At 41.2% G+C, this 25338-nt stretch overlaps 1 protein-coding gene, 1 non-coding gene and 1 pseudogene across 2 annotated transcripts; 1 reads left to right on the top strand and 2 right to left on the bottom strand.

The window, feature by feature from the left end:
- Positions 1-559: 559 nt before the first annotated feature.
- LOC113461144 lies at positions 560-14776 on the bottom strand (annotated as a pseudogene).
- A 7168-nt stretch (positions 14777-21944) lies between these two features.
- LOC120106625 lies at positions 21945-22862 on the bottom strand. The gene is made up of 2 exons (XM_039119612.1): positions 22622-22862; positions 21945-22480 (listed from the first exon to the last, which is right to left on the bottom strand). Exons 1-2 carry the CDS (start codon positions 22860-22862, stop codon positions 21945-21947), a joined length of 777 nt encoding a protein of 258 aa, XP_038975540.1.
- On the top strand, positions 22363-22469 carry LOC120106626. The gene has a single exon (XR_005508727.1). It is a non-coding gene; the product is annotated as a small nucleolar RNA R71 (small nucleolar RNA).
- Positions 22863-25338: the final 2476 nt, after the last annotated feature.

Genomic DNA, 25338 nt, shown 5'->3' with positions numbered 1-25338 from the left:
AAATTCAATGCTTAAACACAATATAGAACCCAAAAGTGTAATGTTGATCCTAGATAAGTCTCACACAAGTGCAAATGCATGTTCATTTCTCCTAATCTTTCACATAAAAATTTGGTTTGGAAGACATGGATATGATCACCAATTAACTTGTATGAAAGTGAACAAACCAGAATTTCGAAAAAAATTTCTTTCTCAAACAAACATAACTTGCACCAGCATTCAGCATAATCAAATATCCACTCACCCAAACTTAATTTTCACATTGTCCTTAATGTGAAAGCAGAGAAATATGGAAGACTAATACTCCCCTTTTAGCAAGGCTGAACACAATGAATGTCCGACTGAATTGAACACGAACTAGCTTCTTGCTTGATTTTTCTACACCTACACAACACAACCAAAAAGAAAGGGGTCACAATAATAATTATTCAAAGACTTAAACAAAAACAACAATTAAAACATATAATAAAAGACAAAAGAAAGGAATTTTTTTTTTTTTGTGGTTGGGTTGCCTCCCAAGAAGCGCTTGTTTACAGTCATTAGCTTGACTTCCACACTATCAACCATAGGTAGGATTCTTCAAAGAGTAAATCACTCCTTTAGAAACCGCATTACTAGAAAGATAAGGCTTCAAACGCTGCCCATTTACCTTAAATGTACCAGTGACCTCACTACGCACCTCAACAGCACCATATGGATACACTTTCGTTACCGTGAATGGGCCAGACCACCTAGAATGAAGCTTGCCTGGAAATAACTTAAGTCTTGAGTTGAAGAGTAATACTTGCTGCCCAATTTCGAAGTTTCTAATCTGAAGATGTTTATCATGCCAATGCTTTATCTTTTCCTTGTAAATCCGAGTATTTTCATAAGCATCCAACCTAAACTCCTCCAACTCACTCGACTGTAACAATTTTTTTTCTCCCGCAGCTTTCAAGTCCATGTTAAACTCCTTGATTGCCCAATAGGCCCTCTGTTCCAATTCTACTGGTAAGTGACAAGACTTTCCAAAGACAAGTCTGTAAGGAGACATACCCAAAGGTGTCTTGAAAGCTATCCTATAGGGGCAATATGCATCATCTAACTTATTCGCCCAATCCTTTCTTGAACTGCTCACAATTTTCTCCAAAATTTGCTTCAATTTCCTATTTGCAAGTTCCACTTGCCCATTTGTTTAGGGATGATAGGCAAGTGCCACCTTATGAGTAACCCCATATTTCTTCAACAAAGCCTCAAATGACCGATTACAAAAATGGGAGCCTTCATCACTAATAATAGCTCTCGGCACACCAAATCTTGAAAAAATATTTTTCTTCACAAATCTCATCACCATCCGAGAGTCATTAGTCTGAGTTGCAGTAGCTTCAACCCATTTAGACACATAATCCACTGCTACCAGAATGTACTGATTATTGAAGGAAGAAGGAAATGAGCCCATGAAATCAATTCCCCATAAATCAAACAGTTCAACCTCCAGGATATTGGTCAAGGGCATCTCATTCTTTTTTGAAATGTTGCCAATCCTCTGACATCTATCACATATGCTCATATATTGTCTAGTATCTTGATACATGGTCGACCAGTAAAAACCAGACTGCCATACCTTTGCAACTGTCTTAGAGGTACTGAAATGTCCACCACACTCCAAGAAATGGCAATGGTCAAGTATATCCTGCATCTCATCTTGGGGCACACATCTTCTAATCATCCCATCTGCACAGTGTTTATAGAGTAGCGGTTCTTCCCAAAAATAATGCTTCACATCCCACGAAAACTTTTTCTTCTGATGATAGCTCAAATCAGGGGGAATAATGTCACTCACCAAATAGTTCACCAAATCAGCATACCAGGAGATGACTGAATCTGCCAACAACTGCTCATCTGGAAAGCTTTCATTAATGGGCACCTCATCTACTCTTGACTGCCCCTCTAATCTAGACAAGTGATCTGTCACCACATTCTCCATGCCTCTCTTGTCTCGAATCTCAAGATCAAATTCTTGAAGCAACAGCACCCACCGAATCAAGCGCGGTTTGTGTTGGAAACCCGCCCATGCCGCTGATATTTCAAAAATTTTTCAGATGGCAGCGGAATCGGCATGCACGGGTTCGACGTTCATCGCATGAACGTTGTTTCGAGACCTTTCGTAATTAGGTAAGAATTAAAACTTTTAAAAACTATTAGGAAGATCAAATCTTCACCTTGCGCGGGTAGATGATCACCGCAAATCTGAATTCGTGGTTTTGGAAGAGGGTTCGCTTGAAGCCGTTCAAACGTCCGGCCTCTACGGGTATCCACACGAAGCAGGATCTGATCCAAGCTCTCTATCTCACCGGGGTGCTAGTTCCCTTGCAAAGATAGCTTTGATGGCTGATGTCCTCTCTTTCAATCAACTCTTGATTGCACTTGAGAGGAGGAAGAAGAAGGATCTTGAAGAAGAAGAAGAAGATCAAATCCCTTCGCAGCCTTCTTCTCTTCACACGCGCTGAAGCCAAGGAAGAAGACCAAGAGGAGGGAGACGCCTCCTCTTCTTTTCTTTTGCTGATGGCGGCTGAACCAAGGGTGGAGAGGGAGAGGGTGGCTATGGCTTGGAGGAAGAGGATTCCAATGCCCTAGGGCGCTGGCCTCATGGTGCCTTTTATAGCCATCAAGGGCTCCTCCAAAGTAGGAGCCCTAGATGGTTTTCCAAAGAGAGAAGGGGGGCGCCGGCCCCTCTCTTCATGCCGCACACAAGGAGAGGAGGAGGGGCGTGATCCCTCCTTCTTGTGATGCCCTAATCCTCTTCCAAAGAGGATTGGGTGCCTCTCTTATGGTTTAATCCCAATCCAATTAGGATTAGCCAATTGGGTTCAATCTATGCTAGTCCTAATCCAACTAGGACTTGAATGAACCATGACTCAATTGAACTCTTCAATCCTAATCCAATTAGGAGTCATGTTGATTCATTAGATTATTAATTAATTTAGACTTAAGAAATCCTAATCCAATTAGGATTTGTTTAATTTTAGTCCTAATCCAATTAGGACTCTATTTGAATCCGAAGTCCTAATCTAATTAGGATTTCTAGGAATCCTACTCCAAGTAGAAATCCTATTTTAATTCAAAATTCCTAATCTCATTAGGATTGTAGGAATCCTATTCCAAGTAGGAATCCCAGTCCTACTACAACTAGGATTCCCAGTCCTAATCCAATTAGGATTCTAGGAATCCTACCCGAAGTAGGACTCTTGTTTCAAGTCCAATTAATTAATTCCCTTGGTTCCTTCTTCAACTTCTTTATCAATCAAATTGATTACTTGTGATTCTTAATCACGATTTCAACCATCGGATCGGTCAATACTTCTAGTGTGTGTGACCCCATAGGTTCTATTCTGACTGGTAGTGAGATATATTGTGATCTCTATCACAATATCATTGAAAACTCCTTTCAATGGGTTGGAACGATTCCAACTCAACTCATTAGGGTTTATCGATCATCGAGATAATCCCTGTGAGTCCCACCATCCACCAGTGACACCTAGCAGCATGTAGTGGCTACCCAGCAGAATGGAATGATGAACCTCTAGGTGCAGTTAACATGTGATACAGTCCTACTATCGTGGATCCCTACAGGACGGAGGTCATGGACAACTCGTCAAACCCCATCGTCTGTCATATGTCAAGATTTGTTCGACTTGAGTTCGATAGTGAAAAACTCTTTTTCACTTTATATTACTGCCCTGGCCAAGGTCTTAGAACTCAGTCTAACAAATCACATAGGATCACTCCTTTTCTATCAAGGTCGATAGATTCCTTATAGGTGCATACCCTACTCCTACAGTGAACCTACTGCAGCCAATCTACACTGCATGGACCCATATGGCTAGAGACCATGTATGTGTGCAGTCAAACTACAATAACCTCACTGTGAGTAGCCGAAGCACCGCAGGTCAAAGGACCAGTCACACTACTGCAACATCAAGCAAGTCACTGACGAGTGGATAGACATTCAAGTGACTTCTTGTCTTGGTCACGCTCAGTACCCTTGTTTTCTAACAAGCACCTGCACTATCACTTCAGTGTCCCTACACTGTGGACTCAAGTCTCGTCCATCTAGAAGGAAAGTGATCTGTGCACTGATCGGATCGATCACCGTCCTCGTGATGATCCATTGATCAGGAGCATTTAGAAATTAATCACCAATGATACATGGCTCAAATTCTCAACTCTTGAGAATATGTATCATCATCTTATTAATTTCTTGGACGATTCATAGACACATAAACAATATGAATGAAAAGATGCCTTTTATTTATTCAATAATAAATAGTCAAGTACAAAATTATGTCCCTAGAATCAACAATGTGTCAGCCAAATTGGCTTCTAGGGCATACATCTAACAATCTCCCACTTGCACTAAAGCCAATTGGTCATATATCTTAGGCCCATCTTCTCAAGGTGGGCTTCAGTCTTTTGCTGACTCAGCTGTTTAGTGAACGGGTCTGCCACGTTATCCGCGAAGTCTACTCTCTGCACCTCTACATCATAGTCGCGTATGAAATGGAAGTGCCGCTCTATGTGCTTGGACTTCTGATGAGACCATGGCTCCATAGCTAGTGTTATGGTGCCAATGTTATCGCAGTAAAGTGTTATGGCATCTAATGACATTACACCTAACTCTGCAATTAACTTTTAATCAGAAGGTTTCCACTGCACCCTTAGATACGGCTTAACATTCAGCTTCTAAGGTAGAATCTATAATGATCGGTTGTTTGGAACTCTTCCAATTTACTGAACCACAATTGCACATATTCTGATGTAGACTTTCTATCATCTATATGTGTGCATCCTTCTACCTTCAACTCTGATCTTCTCCCAAAGACCAAGGACATATCCTTAGTTCTTCTCAAGTACTTAAGACTGTTCTTTCACAGCTATCCAGTGCTTCTTGCCTGGATCCGACTGATATCTGCTTGTGACACTCACAGCAAGAGCTATATCAGGTCGTGTACACAGCATGGCATACATGAGGCTTCCTATTGTCGATGCATAGGGAATCTTGCTCATGCGTTGAATCTCTTCAGATGTGTTGGGGCACATCTTCTTGGAGAGATGAATTCCATGCCTAAGGGGTAAGAGACCCCTCTTGGAGTTTTCCATGCTGAACCTCTTCAGCACCTCCTCTATGTACATTTTCTGTGACAGGCCAAGCATCCTTTTAGATCTATCTCTATAGACCTTTATTCCCAAAATATAGGATGCTTCCCCAAGGTCTTTCATGGAGAATTCTTTTGATAACCAGACCTTAACCGAGGTTAGCATGGGAATATCATTCCCTATTAGGAGAATGTCATCTACGTACAGTACGAGAAAAACGACAGCACTCCCACTAACCTTTTTGTAAACACACGGTTCCTCTTCGTTTTTGATGAAATCAAACGTTTTGATTGCGTCATCGAAACGAGTGTTCCAACTCCGAGATGCTTGCTTTAGTCCATAGATGGACCTTTGCAGCTTGCAGACCTTGTGATCTCCATCACTGGAAGTGAAACCCAAAGGCTGTTCCATATAGATATCTTCATCAAGATATCCATTCAGGAAAGCAGTTTTCACATCCATCTGCCAAATTTCATAATCATGAAATGCTGCAATGGCAAGCAATGTTCGAATGGATTTTAGCATGGCAACAGGTGAAAAGGTCTCCTGATAGTCAATGCCTTCGCGCTGACTATACCCTTTCGCCACAAGCCTTGCCTTATAGGTCTCTACCTCTCCATCCGAACCTATCTTCCTTTTGTAGATCCATTTGCATCCAATAGGTACAATACCTTCTGGTGGATCTACTAAGGTCCAGACTTGGTTGGAACGCATGGAGTCTAACTCTGACTTCATAGCTTCCAGCCATTTCTCGGAATCGACATCAGATATCGCCTCGTTGTTGGTTTTGGGATCCTGTATGTGATCCCTATCTCCCACCAGGAACATTTCCTCGGTATCCTCTTCTAGTATACCTAAGTATCTATCGGGAGGATGGGAGACCCTACTAGATCTATGAGGTGGTCGAGGGACATCGTGTACTGGCTCTGTATGAATGGGTTCAATAGGATCCATGACTCGTTGCTTTTCAGAGACTTTCTCTTCAAGCTCAATTTTCCTCCCACTGCCTCTATCAAGGATAAACTGATTTTCCAAGAAGATGGCATGACGGCTCACAAACACATTGTGATCCTCTGAGACGTAAAAATTGTATCCTAATGACTCTTTAGGATATCCTATAAAACGAGCACTTATGGTCCTAGCCTCTAACTTGTCTGCCTATAGTCTCTTGATGTGGGCCGGACATCCCCAAATCTTGAGATGACCCAGACTTGGTTTCTTACCATGCCATATCTCATACGGTGTGGTAGGAACGGATTTAGAGGGAACTCTATTCAATAAATAAATCGCTGTGAGTAAGGCATCTCCCCAAAGGAACATAGGTAAATCAGTGAAGCTCATCATGGACCTGACCATGTCCAACAGGGTCCGATTCCTCCTCTCTGACACCCCGTTAAGTTGAGGTGTACCCGGAGGTGTCCATTGTGAGACTATGCCGTTTTCTTTGAGATAGTCCCGGAATTCCCCACTAAGGTATTCTCCTCCTCGATCTGATCGAAGAGCCTTAAGAGGTTTTCCAGTTTGTTTTTCTACTTCATTCTTGAACTCTTTGAACTTTTCAAAGGATTCAGACTTGTGTCTCATAAGATACACATACCCATACCGTGAATAATCATCGGTAAAGGTAATGAAGTAAGAATAACGTCCCCTGGCTAGCACATCGAATGGGCCACATACATCTGTATGTATTAGGGTAAGTATTTCAGTGGTCCTCTCCCCATGTCCTACAAAGGGCAGTTTAGCCATTTTTTCTTGAAGACAGGACTCGCAAACTGGATATGACTCGGAAGTCAATGAGCCGAGAAGCCCATCTTTATCCATTTTGTTCATCCTATCCTCTCCAATATGGCCAAGTCTGAGGTGCCACAAATATCTTTGGTTTATCTCATCTCTGGATCTTTTGGATCCTTTGGCACTCATATCTTGCTCGGTAACATTCACAGATACATCCATATGTAAATGATAGAGACTGTCGATCATGAAACCACGTGCGACTATTTTATTTCTTAAATAAATAGAACAGCAGTCTTTGTCAAATGTAAAAACATGACCTTCCTGTGCTAGACATGAAACAGAAATCAAATTTCTGCTAGCAACAGGTACATAATAGCAGTATCTAAGTATTAAACTAAATCCAGACGGTAGTCGCAGATGGTAGGTGCCCACAGCCACAGCAGCAACTTTTGCCCCGTTGCCAACCCTAAGGGTTACCGCACCTTCCGCCAGCCTTCTACTTTTCTTTAGACCCTGCATGGTAGTGCACAGATGAGCACTAGAACCAGAATCTATAACCCAACTAGAAGTAGAAGAAACCGTTAGATTAGTTTCAATTATGAGCAAGTCTATACCTTCTGAAGGTGTGTCACCTTTCTTGTTCTTCAGGCTCTCGAGGTATGAAGGACAGTTTCTCTTCCAGTAGCCTTCGACATTGCAGTGGAAACATTTTCCTTTGTCGTTAGCCTTTTTCTTTTGAACTTCCTTCTTTGGCTTCTTGTCTTGCTTCTGCTTCTTAGCAGGCTTCTTTTTCTTCCAAGTAGACTTTCTCTTAGAACCAGAAGTCAACTCAGCAGCAAGGACATTGCCCCTTGAACCTTTCAAGGCTCCCTCAGCAGTTACCAACATGTTGATTAGTTCAGTCTTAGTGCATTCAATCTTATTCATGTGGTAGTTCACTATAAACTGACCAAATGAATCAGGAAGTGACTGTAGGATCAAATCCACTTGTAATTCCTTGTGCATGTCCATACCGAGCTTCTCAAGCTCCTCTAGGTCCTTGATCATGGTCAGACCGTGATCATGGACAGACTGCCCCTCGCGCATTTTCGCTTTGAAAAGCCTCTTGGATACTTCAAAACGAGCTGTGCGACTCTGCCCACCATACAACTCTTGCAGGTGTGCCAGTATTTTCCTAGCAGTCTTTATATTTTCATGCTGGCATTGGAGTTCATTAGACATGGATGCCATCATATAGCATTTTACTCTAATGTCATCATCCAACCACTTTTTATGCATCTCACGCTGAACATCAGTAGGACGTGTTGGTAGTGTGGGAATATCTGAATCGAGTATGTAGCCTATTTTCTCACAGTCCAAAACTATTTTTGAGATTTCTAAGCCAGTCTTTGTAATTGGTTCCGGTCAGTCGGTTGGTCTCAAGAATACGGGTCAAAGGGTTTGAAGCTGACATTGTATCTGCAGAGAGTAAAGATTCTAGTTAGACTTTTGTACTTGATCCTAATCTGTTCTAAGGTCTTTTAGAACAAATGTAACTCCCACTATTTTCTCGAATTCCTCACACTCCCCTGGTAGAAAAACGGAAATCCCACACGACTAGGGTTTCTAGTGGGTACTGCGGTCCCACCGATTTATATGCCACCTCACCTAACAGTTATTGGTGACACATAGATGGATGAGTGTACAACTCTTGTACAATGCTTCTCAAGCATGTTGCAGTGTAACTTGGTCTCTAAGCCATGAAGACCTCACCTAACAGTTATTGGTCCCATTTCTTAGTTAAGTCAGACCCACCGTATAACCGTAGGAATAAAGTCGTCATTGGGTCCTCACCTAACAGTTATTGGTGCCCAACCCCACCTTTATCCTACAACATCTCATGTCTATAGAGAGGTCCAGCCTCCCGATGCAACTTGACCACTGTGTCCAGCCGAGACAAATCAACATCAGAAAGGCCTTAGCAGCTCTACTACAGTGGAAGACCTATTGACTTAATATTGGTTAATCAGGTCTTAGTGTTTGCAACTTGAGCCCTTCATAAGAGGTAATCGAACAATTGGCCAGGTAAGCAGGTGGGAGGCTCCCCTTACTCAGAGAGTAAGGTCCTAATTAAGTAACCACCTTTCATGCTTTCCTAGACACCAATTAGATCAATTAATCTAATATGACTTGCTCATGTCGGTTCACTCTCGACTTGATTGAGGAGGTTTTGATTTAGGTCTCAATTGGGTTTGCTACATCACATGTAAACCTATCTACCCGACTCGCATTTACATCACATGCAAACGGTACATCACAGGCAGTTATAATCGCAGCATCAAATTAAGGCTAAACTTTAACTAGGTGATGATCATGGATTCTAATTAGGTCGTATTACAAGCACATGCACATCAATCGATCAAGTGGTCTTCAACTCTTGAATTGGTTCCAAGCCACCTTGATTCGATCCTTGATCAACTCTTGATCCCATCGCCATCAACCGCTTAGATCACCTTTCGTCTCATGCCTTTGCTTCAACTTGATCGTTGATGTACATCACATCACAGAAATACAACCAGATGTAAAATAAAAATAAAAATAATTTACATCTTCTTTTAGGAGGCACGCAGGCCTCTCAAAACATCAAACAAGATGCATGCAAGCATCTGAAAAATTACATGACATCGCAGATCACATCGCAGGTCATTACATTTGATACCAAAAGGGTTTGAATCCTATGATCATCACCGTATGCAACAATTATAATTTTCAGATCTGAAAACTAACTGATTATATCATGACATAGGTCGCTGATCATGCTAATCATGATTCTAAACTTTGTAATCCCATTAACAATGCAATTAGAATCATCTTTTTATCACATAAAAATCAGCATGCAAAAAATCAGCACCCCTGAAAAATCTGCATGCAGAATTTTTCAGCATGCATGATCATTCAATTTTCAGATCTAATAAGCCTTTAGATATTTAATTCTTACCTTAATCTATGAAGCCTAGGCTCTGATACCACTGTTGGAAACCCGCCCATGCCGCTGATATTTCAAAAATTTTTCAGATGGCAGCGGAATCGGCATGCACGGGTTCGACGTTCATCGCATGAACGTTGTTTCGAGACCTTTCGTAATTAGGTAAGAATTAAAACTTTTAAAAACTATTAGGAAGATCAAATCTTCACCTTGCGCGGGTAGATGATCACCGCAAATCTGAATTCGTGGTTTTGGAAGAGGGTTCGCTTGAAGCCGTTCAAACGTCCGGCCTCTACGGGTATCCACACGAAGCAGGATCTGATCCAAGCTCTCTATCTCACCGGGGTGCTAGTTCCCTTGCAAAGATAGCTTTGATGGCTGATGTCCTCTCTTTCAATCAACTCTTGATTGCACTTGAGAGGAGGAAGAAGAAGGATCTTGAAGAAGAAGAAGAAGATCAAATCCCTTCGCAGCCTTCTTCTCTTCACACGCGCTGAAGCCAAGGAAGAAGACCAAGAGGAGGGAGACGCCTCCTCTTCTTTTCTTTTGCTGATGGCGGCTGAACCAAGGGTGGAGAGGGAGAGGGTGGCTATGGCTTGGAGGAAGAGGATTCCAATGCCCTAGGGCGCCGGCCTCATGGTGCCTTTTATAGCCATCAAGGGCTCCTCCAAAGTAGGAGCCCTAGATGGTTTTCCAAAGAGAGAAGGGGGGCGCCGGCCCCTCTCTTCATGCCGCACACAAGGAGAGGAGGAGGGGCGTGATCCCTCCTTCTTGTGATGCCCTAATCCTCTTCCAAAGAGGATTGGGTGCCTCTCTTATGGTTTAATCCCAATCCAATTAGGATTAGCCAATTGGGTTCAATCTATGCTAGTCCTAATCCAACTAGGACTTGAATGAACCATGACTCAATTGAACTCTTCAATCCTAATCCAATTAGGAGTCATGTTGATTCATTAGATTATTAATTAATTTAGACTTAAGAAATCCTAATCCAATTAGGATTTGTTTAATTTTAGTCCTAATCCAATTAGGACTCTATTTGAATCCGAAGTCCTAATCTAATTAGGATTTCTAGGAATCCTACTCCAAGTAGGAATCCTATTTTAATTCAAAATTCCTAATCTCATTAGGATTGTAGGAATCCTATTCCAAGTAGGAATCCCAGTCCTACTACAACTAGGATTCCCAGTCCTAATCCAATTAGGATTCTAGGAATCCTACCCGAAGTAGGACTCTTGTTTCAAGTCCAATTAATTAATTCCCTTGGTTCCTTCTTCAACTTCTTTATCAATCAAATTGATTACTTGTGATTCTTAATCACGATTTCAACCATCGGATCGGTCAATACTTCTAGTGTGTGTGACCCCATAGGTTCTATTCTGACTGGTAGTGAGATATATTGTGATCTCTATCACAATATCATTGAAAACTCCTTTCAATGGGTTGGAACGATTCCAACTCAACTCATTAGGGTTTATCGATCATCGAGATAATTCCTGTGAGTCCCACCATCCACCAGTGACACCTAGCAACATGTAGTGGCTACCCAGCAGAATGGAATGATGAACCTCTAGGTGCAGTTAACATGTGATACAGTCCTACTATCGTGGATCCCTACAGGACGGAGGTCATGGACAACTCGTCAAACCCCATCGTCTGTCATATGTCAAGATTTGTTCGACTTGAGTTCGATAGTGGAAAACTCTTTTTCACTTTATATTACTGCCCTGGCCAAGGTCTTAGAACTCAGTCTAACAAATCACATAGGATCACTCCTTTTCTATCAAGGTCGATAGATTCCTTATAGGTGCATACCCTACTCCTACAGTGAACCTACTGCAGCCAATCTACACTGCATGGACCCATATGGCTAGAGACCATATATGTGTGCAGTCAAACTACAATAACCTCACTGTGAGTAGCCGAAGCACCGCAGGTCAAAGGACCAGTCACACTACTGCAACATCAAGCAAGTGACTGACGAGTGGATAGACATCCAAGTGACTTCTTGTCTTGGTCACGCTCAGTACCCTAGTTTTCTAACAAGCACCTGCACTATCACTTCAGTGTCCCTACACTGTGGACTCAAGTCTCGTCCATCCAGAAGGAAAGTGATCTGTGCACTGATCGGATCGATCACCGTCCTCGTGATGATCCATTGATCAGGAGCATTTAGAAATTAATCACCAATGATACATGGCTCAAATTCTCAACTCTTGAGAATATGTATCATCATCTTATTAATTTCTTGGACGATTCATAGACACATAAACAATATGAATGAAAAGATGCCTTTTATTTATTCAATAATAAATAGTCAAGTACAAAATTATGTCCCTAGAATCAACAATGTGTCAGCCAAATTGGCTTCTAGGGCATACATCTAACAGTTTGGCATCTTTCTTTTTCAGCAAGTACTTGATTGCTGAATGGTCCGTATATACGATCACCTTGGAACCTACAAGATAAGATCGAAACTTGTCAAAAGCAAACACAACAGCAAGCAATTCTTTCTCAGTAGTTGCATAATTCAACTGTGCATTATTTAAAACTCTACTAGCATAATATATAACATGCAACTTTCTGTCTTTTCTCTGGTCAAGAACAACGCCCAAAGCGAAATCACTAGCCTCACACATTAGCTCAAAAGGCAAACTCCAATCTGGGGCTACCATAATTGGTGCTGACACCAACTCTTGCTTCAACCTGTTAAAAGCATTCAAACAGTCCTTATCAAAATCAAACACAACATCCTTATTCAACAGATTACAAAGAGGTTAAGAAATTTTAGAGAAATCCTTAATAAAACGCCGGTAAAATCCTATGTGACCAAGAAAACTTCTAACTCCCTTAACATTTGTAGGTAGTGGCAATTTTTCAATAATTTTTATTTTTGCTCGGTCCACCTCAAGGCCTCTTGCTTAAATTTTGTGGCCTAAAACAATACCTTCCTGCACCATAAAATGATATTTTTCCCAATTCAAGACCAAATTGGTCTCCTCACAGAATTGCAAAATTTGAGATAAGTTATCTAAACTATCAAAAGAAGATCCAAAAATAGAAAAATCATCCATGAAAATCTTCATGATCTTTTCAACAAAATTAGAGAAAATAGCCATCACGCAACGTTGGAATGTAGCAGGTGCATTACACAAACCAAAAGGCATCATACGGAATGCAAAAGTACCATAAGGACAAGTGAAGGTGGTCTTTTCTTGATCTTCGGGGGATATAGAAATCTGGTTATACCCTGAATAACCATCTAAAAAATAGTAATACACATACCCAGCAAGTCTCTCAAGCACCTGATCAAGAAAAGGTAAAGAAAAATGATCCTTACGGGTAACACTATTAAATTTCCTATAATCTATGCAGACTCTCCACCCAGTTACTGTCCTAGTAGAAATTAATTCATTATTTTCATTTTGCACCACAGTCATCCCACCCTTTTTAGGTACTACCTGCACTGGACTAATTCATGAACTATCAGATATAGGATAAATAATCCCTGCATCTAACCATTTAAGAACTTCAGCCCTAACTACTTCTTTCATGTTAGGATTTAACCGTCTTTGATTTTCAACAGTAGGTTTATGGTTATCCTCCATTAAAATTCTATGCATACACAATGAAGGGCTAATTCCTCTAAGGTCTGTTATAGTCCATCCTATGGCTTTTTTTCTCAATCTCAAAATACATATCAATTTGTCAAGTTGCTCATCAGACAAAGAAGCACTCTCAATCACAGGCAAAGTATTATTTTCACCTAAAAATGCATACCTGAGATGTGAGGGTAATGGCTTCATCTCCAGAACTGGTGCTTGCACATTAGAAGTGGGAGGGGGTGGCTTACCTTTAGCGATATCCTCAAAATAAATACCTCTCTTCTTTGGCTTAGGACATGTAGCCTCTAATGCACACGCCACTTTAGCAACCTCTAGATTATCATCTTTACTTGCCACTACACTCACTAAACAAGTCTCAAGAGGTTCTTTAGTATTTTCAGCCCTAAAAATCTCTCTGGTCGACTCATCTACAATATCAACTCGAAAAACATGATCAGTAAAAGAAGGATATTTAGTAGCTTCAAATAAATTAAACTCTACCTCTTCTTCACCAACCTTCAAAGTCAACCTACCATTCTTAACATCTATGATAGCTCCAGCTGTGGCTAGAAAGGGCCGGCCTAAAATGATAGGGTTCTCGGTGTCTTCTTCCATCTCCAAAATAATAAAATCAACTGGAATGATAAACTTATTTACCTTGATCAGCACATTCTCAAGAACACCCAAAGAATATTTGACCGATCGATCAGCTAGCTGCAAAGAGATGGTAGTAGGCTTCAACTCCTTCAATCCAAGATTCCTGGATACAGATAAAGGCATTAGTGAAACACTAGCACCTAAATCACACAAAGCTCTAGAAAAATCAACATCACCTATAGTACAAGAAATAGAAAAACTCCCTGGATCTCTTAGCATTGGTGGAAGCTTATAGATAATGGCACTGCATTCCTCCAATTTCCTCTTCTTAGACATGATCTCCTTTAAAATTTTGTATATGCAGGAATTTGTGCTAAGGCGTCTGCAAAAGGAATATTAATGTGAAGCTGCCTAAATACTTTCAAAACTTTCTCAAACTATTGATCAATTTTATTCTGCTTAAGCCTTTGAGAAAAAGGAATGGAAGGAATATAAGGTTCGACTGGTGGTAGTGGGGATGGTGTCTTGGCTAGGTCCTCAACTTCTTCACTGATTTTCTTGCTCACCTCTTCATAGTCTACTTCATCACCAACTATAGCTCACAACTTACCTGACCAAGTTGCTTACCACTTCTCAAGGTGACTGTCTTGCAATGCTCCTTTGGATTGACCTTTGTCTTACTAGGCAAATTACCCTGTCCACGAGAATTGATGAAATTGGCTAACTGCCCCAATTGCATCTCCACATTTCTATTGGAACTCGCCAACTGGTCAACCTTTGCCTCCAGTCTCTCAAATCTCTCTGAACTTGCATTGGCTAACTTCTCAACAGCTATCTCCCAAGACTGCTTATTTTTTGGTTGGGATGGTATTGGTTGGAAACCAGGAGGATGGAGAGGTCTAGAACTGCTACCTTGGTGTAATACCCGAAAACAAAAAAAAAAAAAAAAAAAGGAAAGAGGCGGATGGGCCGGCCCGAAAAGACCGGGCCCATCCCCCTTATCACGGTCGTGCCTAGGGCACGATCGTGGAAGAAGAGGGTAAAGGGAGGGGGGACGGCGGCGGCGGCTTGGAGAGGCGACTCGCCGGAGAGAAGACGAGCACCGGAGAGGGGATCCGGCCGGCCGCGCTTCGGTGAAGACTCCTCACAAACCAAGTGAAGAGCTCTCGGATCCGTGTTTGAGCTCGCCACGGATTTCTTCCTCCGATTCCTCGCCGGAAAGGCCGCCGGAGCACTCATCGGACTGAGGTAAGCATGGATCTTTCCCTTGCGTATCATTTGCTTGGTTTTTGGGTCGTGTGGATGGGATTTTGGCCGGCGGATCGCCGGAAAAAGGGTCCGAAACAGGGTACCCCTGTTTCGGCCCCTTCTTTCCGGTTTTTGGCCGCCGCCGGCCGTCGGGTTGGCCGGGATCCATGGCGGCGGGGTTGGTCGGGTGTGTGAGGGTCAGAGAGGGTTTTCTAGGCTGTGTATGTGATGAGGGAGGGTGGATCCGAGGTCTTCTTCCTCGGGATCCCATCCTCTCCTCCTCTTCCCCTCGTCGGTTGGCCACCGGCGGCGACGACGGCAGCTGGGTGCCGTCGGGTGGGGGCCGAGCCACCATCACGGTGGCTGCGAGGATCCGTGCGGGTCTTCCGTGGATGATGGGGGAGGGGGAAGGAAGGAAGGAGGGTTGCCGGTTCTTGGAGAAGAAAGAGGAAAAGCCTCTTCTCTTCTTCCCTTGGCCGGTCACCATCGCCGGCGGCTGCAACAATGGCGGCCGGCGATGGTTCGGCCAGTGGTGTTGTCGGGTTGGGGAAGGAGAGGGCACAGCCACCATGGTTGTTGCCCTTGGATCAAAAAGGATTTGAGGGAGGGAGATGTATTCCCAACCATGAAGAGAGAGGAATCATCCCTTTATGTTGGTCTCTTCATCGGGACCGGCCATCGTCGCCGGCATGGCTGCGGCCACGGCTGGCGACGACATAGGCCGATGGTGCAAGGTGGGAGTCAGGCCACCCCGACTGTCCTAGATCTGGAGGGATTGAGATGTTTGGGGACCTGATGATGGACCCCATAACAGATGAGAATTATAGTTCAGAATATTTTAATATTAAATAATTTAGTTTGTGATTTATAATTGATGTTGTAGGGGAAGAGTCAGCGGTGCCAGGAGGTTTTGATCAGGGGACTCAGCACCCCAGCTCGTAGGTTGTGATCTAGATCTGTATTTGAGTCTGTCTACAATTTCTGTAAGAATCCTTGTACGCCAATCCTACATGATATACATATTTTTGCACTATATATGTTTGATATGCTATGATCCAGACAAAGCAAAATAGTTTTATATTTAATTATATTTTGATCGTGTTGGCTTGTGGTTGGTAGTGTGATGGATGCTTGTATGTGTATAACTTATACCTGCATAATTGAATTTATGGATGTGGTGGTATGGACTAACCATGTTATAGCGATTGCCCTGTCACGGGCCGGAAACGTGACCATGGTTAGTCTAGGCCGGAAATAAAGTGGAAAAGGGAATGGATGTGTGTTTGTGAATTGATTAAATGAACAGGGACTTTGGGCTTATCTCGTTATTATTGATTGCCCCATCACAGGCTGGAAATGTGATATTATCGATTGCCCCGTCACAGGCTGGAAATGTGATACCATCGATTGCCCCGTCACAGGCTGGAAATGTGATACTATCGATTGACCCGTCACAGGCTGGAAATGTGATACTATCGATTGCCCCGTCACAGGCTGAAAATGTGATACTATCGATTGCCCCGTCACAGGCTGGAAATGTGATACTATCGATTGCCCCATCACAGGCTGGAAATGTGATACTATCGATTGCCCCGTCACGGGCCGAAAACGTGACCGGGATGTAGCCCAAAGTCGGAAAGATAATTGATCCGGATCAAGTTAATATAGAATGGAAAGAAAAAGCATTGAAAACATTAATGAAGATTTATGAGCTATCGTATGCTATATCATTCTTGCATGGTTGGACTTTCATTGATATTTGACGTACATACTTATATTGATTATTTGAGTCTTTTGATAGCCGGTTTATGATTTCATGAAATGTGCATCAATTTGTCGTGGCTTTCAAATTCATATTATTATTGTGTTGGTATGGATGTGTAGGAATTCTTACTGGGCTGTAAAGCTCCCCCCCTTTTCTTCTTTTTCTTTATCAGAGTTGCAGGTTGCATAGTTTTGGATGGGATGGGTGCAGAGTGCGAGCACCAGAGTCATTAGTTAGTTGTTTATCCTTCTTTGATGTCGATGAACATTTGAAGAGCTCGTAATTGAACTAATTTGTTTATTTGGACATGTCGGATTTGTCTATTTGAATTTCTAAATTAGTTGTGGATTTATTGGAATTCTTGTTAATCATAGGCCTTGCATGATCTTTAGGGCACTGCTCTAGGGCTGATGCGGCCGGTCGCGTACCGGACTCGGGTGCTGGGTTCGGGGCGTGACAGAGTGGTATCAGAGCTTAAGGTTAAGGTATCCTAGAGTTTATGTTCAGGTGAGTATCAGTGGAGAATTATGATAGAAAAACTATCAGAGATTTGGTTTATAATCACTTGAGATTGTAACAAGAATGATATTATAATCTAAGGTTTAAGACCACTAGGGACTGTGGCCCTAGTGGCATTAAAGTTTGAGGTTTAAGATTATTGGAAAATGTGACCAGTTGGAATCTGAGCATATGATTAAGATCACTTGGGTTTGCGACGGAAATATATCATAGCTTAAGGTTATGATCACTTGGAACATGACAATTAAATTCAGTGCTTAAGGTGTAAGATCACTGGGCATTGTGATAAAATATATGCATCGGGTTTTGGTTTTCGATGAGTGTGGAAGAAAAGTATAAATTATCTTTGATCATGATAAGAGAGGTTTGACCTAAGATAAGTGTAGGAAGGTCCACAATGGCATATCAGTTATACCATATTCGGATATTATTTAAATGACCTGCAAGTTCAAATTTGATATGGGTTTTGATATGATCGTACTTTTGGTTTTGCTGCTAATTATTAGAGTGGGATTTGTACGTAGATCTTCCATAGTATTGAAGTGAGCTAAGAAGATTTCATAATATTGAAAGGAATGTTCTTCAAAGTTGAATATGTATGTGGTATTGGCATGTTTGGATATTACAAATAGGTCTATTTTTTTTATTGATATATTTGATTTTATTTTGAGGCTATTGAGTTGGCATATTGATGGGGGAATTCTAATTATTGAATTCATATATTTGGATTGGGCTACTGAAATTTTCTTATAATTGTTGGAGACTATTGGATGTGTTAACTTTAACGCAAGTCTAGATTTATGATCTAACCAGAAATCTTTGTAAAATACAATATTGAGTAGAGATTTCGATTTTGAGATGCTTATATGAGTTATCACATGTAGCATTGATGTTAAACATTAAGAATCTTAGTGAAGAAAGATTTGGAGGATAATGGAGTTAATTCTATTCATAGTAATATTGGCTCAATGACTTCTAACCCATTGAATTTGAAGTAAATCTTTTTTTGGAAGGAAAATCAATGTAGCTTTTCTAATTATATTGCAAAGGGAATACAAGAATTACCCCTTTAAATTAAACTTAGATATTTTGGGTTCTAAAAAGGTTGTGGAGATCATGTAGTGACCTTAAACTTGACTAAAGAATTGGAAATTAGTTATGGTAAGTATACTCTATATAAATCGAGAACAAAAAGATCTAGAGGTTTTGCTCTAGTTCTACTTGAAAATTTAAAATTTGGATTTTGTTAGTCTCGATGCAAAGTGATACTTTGGACAGAAATCATTTTGTGACTTTAGAGAATTTGATGAGTTAGATCAGAGTGCGCAGCGGAAGTGTGGTGGTTTGACTTATTTTGAAACTGGTTAAGATCATTAATATTTGATCTAAAAGGCATTATGATGAAATACTTGAGTTAGTTTCAGGAGAATGTTGTTGATTCTATGGATCTCTTATTTGTTGGAATGATGTGGGAGAAAGAAAAGAAAAATGATTATAGAATATTAAGAGCATTTGATACTAAAGATTTCTCCTATTGCTGTCAAGCCAATTATGATCTCTGTGTAGAATCAAGAGAAATTAATTTCTTGGGATATAATTATGGCATTTTAATCTAAGGTTGGGAGTTTGGAATTCTTTTGAAGGAGATCAAAAGAACTTACTATGTGTGGTAAATAAAAAGGATCAAGTTTTGAGATGCTGTGATTTTTGTATGTCAAAATCTTGTGAGTAGGTACTCCAAGAGGGAGACTATTTGAGATCTCGGGGATGATATAATGGATGCATATTTTTAAAGTTTGAGGCTTTAAGTAAGTTAATTTTGAGGACGAAATTTTTTTTAAGGGGGAGAGTATGTAATACCCGAAAACAAAAAAAAAAAAAAAAGGAAAGAGGCGGATGGGCCGGCCCGAAAAGACCGGGCCCATCCCCCTTATCACGATCGTGCCTAGGGCACGATCGTGGAAGAAGAGGGTAAAGGGAGGGGGGACGGCGGCGGCGGCTTGGAGAGGCGACTCGCCGGAGAGAAGACGAGCGCCGGAGAGGGGATCCGGCCGGCCGCGCTTCGGTGAAGACTCCTCACAAACCAAGTGAAGAGCTCTCGGATCCGTGTTTGAGCTCGCCACGGATTTCTTCCTCCGATTCCTCGCCGGAAAGGCCGCCGGAGCACTCATCAGACTGAGGTAAGCATGGATCTTTCCCTTGCGTATCATTTGCTTGGTTTTTGGGTCGTGTGGATGGGATTTTGGCCGGCGGATCGCCGGAAAAAGGGTCCGAAACAGGGTACCCCTGTTTCGGCCCCTTCTTTCCGGTTTTTGGCCGCCGCCGGCCGCCGGGTTGGCCGGGATCCATGGCGGCGGGGTTGGTCGGGTGTGTGAGGGTCAGAGAGGGTTTTCTAGGCTGTGTATGTGATGAGGGAGGGTGGATCCGAGGTCTTCTTCCTCGGGATCCCATCCTCTCCTCCTCTTCCTCTCGTCGGTTGGCCACCGGCGGCGACGACGGCAGCTGGGTGCCGTCGGGTGGGGGCCGAGCCACCATCACGGTGGCTGCGAGGATCCGTGCGGGTCTTCCGTGGATGATGGGGGAGGGGGAAGGAAGGAAGGAGGGTTGCCGGTTCTTGGAGAAGAAAGAGGAAAAGCCTCTTCTCTTCTTCCCTTGGCCGGTCACCATCGCCGGCGGCTGCAACAATGGCGGCCGGCGATGGTTCGGCCAGTGGTGTTGTCGGGTTGGGGAAGGAGAGGGCACAGCCACCATGGTTGTTGCCCTTGGATCAAAAAGGATTTGAGGGAGGGAGATGTATTCCCAACCATGAAGAGAGAGGAATCATCCCTTTATGTTGGTCTCTTCATCGGGACCGGCCATCGTCGCCGGCATGGCTGCGGCCACGGCTGGCGACGACATAGGCCGATGGTGCAAGGTGGGAGTCAGGCCACCCCGACTGTCCTAGATCTGGAGGGATTGAGATATTTGGAGACCTGATGATGGACCCCATAACAGATGAGAATTATAGTTCAGAATATTTTAATATTAAATAATTTAGTTTGTGATTTATAATTGATGTTGTAGGGGAAGAGTCAGCGGTGCCAGGAGATTTTGATCAGGGGACTCAGCACCCCAGCTCGTAGGTTGTGATCCAGATCTGTATTTGAGTCTGTCTACAATTTCTGTAAGAATCCTTGTACGCCAATCCTACATGATATACATATTTTTGCACTATATATGTTTGATATGCTATGATCCAGACAAAGCAAAATAGTTTTATATTTAATTATATTTTGATCGTGTTGGCTTGTGGTTGGTAGTGTGATGGATGCTTGTATGTGTATAACTTATACCTGCATAATTGAATTTATGGATGTGGTGGTATGGACTAACCATGTTTTAGCGATTGCCCTGTCACGGGCCGGAAACGTGACCATGGTTAGTCTAGGCCGGAAATAAAGTGGAAAAGGGAATGGATGTGTGTTTGTGAATTGATTAAATGAACAGGGACTTTGGGCTTATCTCGTTATTATTGATTGCCCCATCACAGGCTGGAAATGTGATATTATCGATTGCCCCGTCACAGGCTGGAAATGTGATACCATCGATTGCCCCGTCACAGGCTGGAAATGTGATACTATCGATTGCCCCGTCACAGGCTGGAAATGTGATACTATCGATTGCCCCATCACAGGCTGAAAATGTGATACTATCGATTGCCCCGTCACGGGCCGGAAACGTGACCGGGATGTAGCCCAAAGTCGGAAAGATAACTGATCCGGATCAAGTTAATATAGAATGGAAAGAAAAAGCATTGAAAACATTAATGAAGATTTATGAGCTATCGTATGCTATATCATTCTTGCGTGGTTGGACTTTCATTGATATTTGACGTACATACTTGTATTGATTATTTGAGTCTTTTGATAGCCGGTTTATGATTTCATGAAATGTGCATCAATTTGTCGTGGCTTTCAAATTCATATTATTATTGTGTTGGTATGGATGTGTAGGGATTCTTACTGGGCTGTAAAGCTCACCCCCTTTTCTTCTTTTTCTTTATCAGAGTTGCAGGTTGCATAGTTTTGGATGGGATGGGCGCAGAGTGCGAGCACCAGAGTCATTAGTTAGTTGTTTATCCTTCTTTGATGTCGATGAACATTTGAAGAGCTCGTAATTGAACTAATTTGTTTATTTGGACATGTCGGATTTGTCTATTTGAATTTCTAAATTAGTTGTGGATTTATTGGAATTCTTGTTAATCATAGGCCTTGCATGATCTTTAGGGCACTGCTCTAGGGCTCATGCGGCCGGTCGCGTACCGGACCCGGGTGCTGGGTTCGGGGCGTGACACTTGGTTACCTTGATCTTTCCATGAAAAGTTGGGATGATTCTTCTAGCCTGGATTGTATGTGTTGGAATAAGGGTTGTTCTGCTGCTGCTGCCTGTTATAATTAGACACAAATTGAACCTGCATACAATCAGAACTCATGTGAGCTCCTCCGCAGCAATCACAACTTAATACAGGACTAGAAACGGAATTCACATTACCCAGCTTACCAAACATTTTTACTAGAGAATCAACCTTGCCATTCAACATGTTTATGCCATCTACATCATACATACCTGGAACTTTCTTAGGCATACCTCTTTCATTAGACCACTGATAATTGTCAGAGGCCATTTCTTCTAACAACTCATATGCCTCTTCTGTTGACTTACTCATTAAAGTACCTCCTGCAGCTGCATCTATGGTAATTCTGATTGAATGTGTTAATCCATTATAGAAAGTCTGTACAATCAGCCAATCAGGAAGACCATGATGTGGACACTTCCTCTGCAAATCCTTAAACCTCTCCCAGGCTTCATACAAAGATTCACCATCAAACTGAGCAAAACTGGTAATATCATTTCTAAGTTTGGCGGTCTTACCTGGGGGAAAATACTTACTTAGAAAAGCTTGTGACAAGGCATTCTAGGTGGTGAAAGAGTTAGGCGCTTTGGAATTCAACCAGACCTTGGCTTTATCCTTTAGAGAAAATGGAAAAAGTCAGAGTCGAATAGCATCATCACTAACTCCATTCATCTTGATTGTATCACAAATCTCCAAGAAATTGGCAAGGTGTGCATGTGGATCCTCAGCAGGTCCTCCACCAAACTGCTCCTGCTGCACCATCTTGATGAGACCAGGCTTAATCTCAAAATTATTAGCATTGACTGTAGGTCTCACAATACTGAGTTGAGCACCATTGACATTCAGCACGGTATAGTCACTCAACAACCTTTTATTCTGGTTATCTTGGTTATCTGCCATCGCTACTGCTTGTTTTTGCTTTAGCTCTAATCTTTATTGTTTCCTTAATGCTCGTAGGGTTCTCTCAATTTCTGGATCAAAAGGCACAATTAGCTCACAGTTTCATTTCATACACTAAATATAAAAATTATAAATTAACAAAAAGAACAAAATAGTCTAAATTAATGCAGAAAATTATTTGTTTTGATATTAAAAACAATCCTCCCCAGCAACGGTGCTAAAAACTTGATAGTCCCTAGACTCTACCACAAGTGCATGGGTCATGACAAGTAGAATAGGGCAAAAAGAGTATCGTTTCCACAAGAAGGTGATTCAAGTACCAATTTATAAATTTTCTATATTATTTAGACGATCCTAAATTGATGTGATTGACTGCAATTTCATGACCTGAAAAATCAAATATGAAAGGTTCCTAGGGCTTGGATTTCATCAATTGAATTCCTTCAATGAATTTAAATCTGATTGTTAATATTCTGCTAATTACAATGACCAAATTTCTTTTTTTATGTGATATCCTCTTTCAAGGCATAACATCTATACCTATATTAATCCTATGTCTACTTTCGTGATCATAGAAATTAATATAAATTCATTATGATCTGTGAAATTCTTGATTGTAGGTCACAAGGGTGTGCATTTATTTCTAAACTACACCACCAATGTTTGATAAATTCACCAACTAATATTGAACTTCAACTTTCGTTACTTCATTCAACATCTTAAGCATACAATTCATAGCCAATAAATTGCAAGAATGAAAAGCGAAATCATCAAATTGCAATTAACAAAAAATATTCAATACAACCATACTCAATTCATATCAAAAATTCAATGACTATGTCCTAGCCCTAGGATAAGAAAACTAGCAAATCATAACTAATAAATCAATCCAATTATTTCTCAAACATAAATTTGCATTCAACATTCTTAATAACAATTCAGCAAATAAAAAAATAATAAAATATATATAAGAGAAAGGAAAAGAACTCTGTATTTGCAAAAATTCTTCGTTCCGTTCTTTCTCTCAGAATTCTAGCTTTTTCTTCCTCTCGGAATTTCTAGCTTTTCCTCCTCTTGGAATTTTAGATTTTCTGCATTTTTTTTAATCTACTTGTCCTCCTCTTCGTATCTGCTGGCCCGCCTCCTCTTCTTGGAATTTTCTTTTTTTGAATTTTAAAATAGATTTCCTCCCTATCTGCTAGCTGAAATCCAGAATTCTAGGCTGATTTTTAGACTCGACACCTAGCTGGATTTAGAGTATCAAAAATATATACTTTGGAGTTCGACCCTTCATGAAACTTTTATATCTTGTTCTCAGCTTTCCAACGCACCTGGGTTTGCATTATTCTGACTTATATAACTCCAGATACAAGCTGAAAACCGAAACAGGGTTTGGGCCGCAGTAAAATTCTGGACAGATTCGGACTTCTCCGTTTCGGCTAAGTTTTGGACTTCAAAAAGGCAGAACTTAGTTTTGTGATCTTCATAAAAGTTTTAGGTCTACGTCTTATCTTTCCATTAACCCAAACAACATATAAAACGGATGTCTGTAACTCCAGTTAGAACCCAAAAACCGAACAGTATTCTGGGTTGACTAGACCAACCCAATTTCAACCGAATTCAATAATTAAACACCTGCAAAATACCAAGAATTTTCAAAAATTAAATAAATGTATAAGACACCTAAATTCTAAACAAATGAGCTAAGAACATACAAAACACTCTAAAACAAAATAATTAAGACTAAGAAAATGTGTGAAATAAATTTCCACATCAAATACCCCCAAACTTGAATGTTTGCTTGTCCTCAAGCAAAAGAAAAACCATAAAAACAAAGGACAATAACCATAGTCAGGCTCAACTCATCCCACCCAAAGGACCTATCATGCAAACATCAAATATTCAACTTAGTACATAAACAATAGCAAATAAAGGAAAACTAAGCATACTCACATTCTCTAGATCAAATATCCATATATAATTCCAAACTCAATCATATTTATCATGCGACCAACACAATTGAATCATGTAACAACTCAACCTGCAATCACCCCTTCTCACTACTACAAACAAGGTAGCAAACTAGAGAGTTTTTTTTTTACCAATTATTCTATCTTTAAGTTGTCACTTGCCTTTTGACGCGAATACAAGCATTTGTGATGGATGCACCTGGTTACTCAACAAGTCACACACTTAAAGTGCTTTTGCATACTCATATTTCAAGTTGCCGTTTGACGTAAAAGTAAACATTGGTGATGAATACCCCTAGTTACTAAGCAACTCAAAACATTGGAGTAGATAGAACTTTGTACACATTTATTTATTCGACTGTCTAATCATTATCACTCTATTTACTTAAACCCCGTTTAGGACTAGATCAAAGGGGATAATCACAAAAAAAGCATCACACTCATCTTTTATGCATAAACACACAACTCATACAACTTTGCAAGGAAAGATGTACTTCAATAATCCC

This window comes from Phoenix dactylifera, unplaced genomic scaffold, assembly GCF_009389715.1.
Source record: "Phoenix dactylifera cultivar Barhee BC4 unplaced genomic scaffold, palm_55x_up_171113_PBpolish2nd_filt_p 000584F, whole genome shotgun sequence".
In the NCBI taxonomy this organism is placed as follows: Eukaryota; Viridiplantae; Streptophyta; class Magnoliopsida; order Arecales; family Arecaceae; genus Phoenix; species Phoenix dactylifera.
Note: the sequence above shows the minus strand (reverse complement) of the source record. Positions and strands in the feature narration are given on the sequence as shown.

Bases quoted from the DNA above. Each gene is read 5' to 3' on its own strand.
- LOC120106625 (XM_039119612.1), bottom strand. From the start codon at position 22,862: ATGGCAGATAACCAAGATAACCAGAATAAAAGGTTGTTGAGTGACTAT. The intron at 22,481-22,621 runs GTGATGATGCTA...ATTTTCCCCCAG, and splicing joins AATCAAGATGAATGGAGTTA to GTAAGACCGCCAAACTTAGA.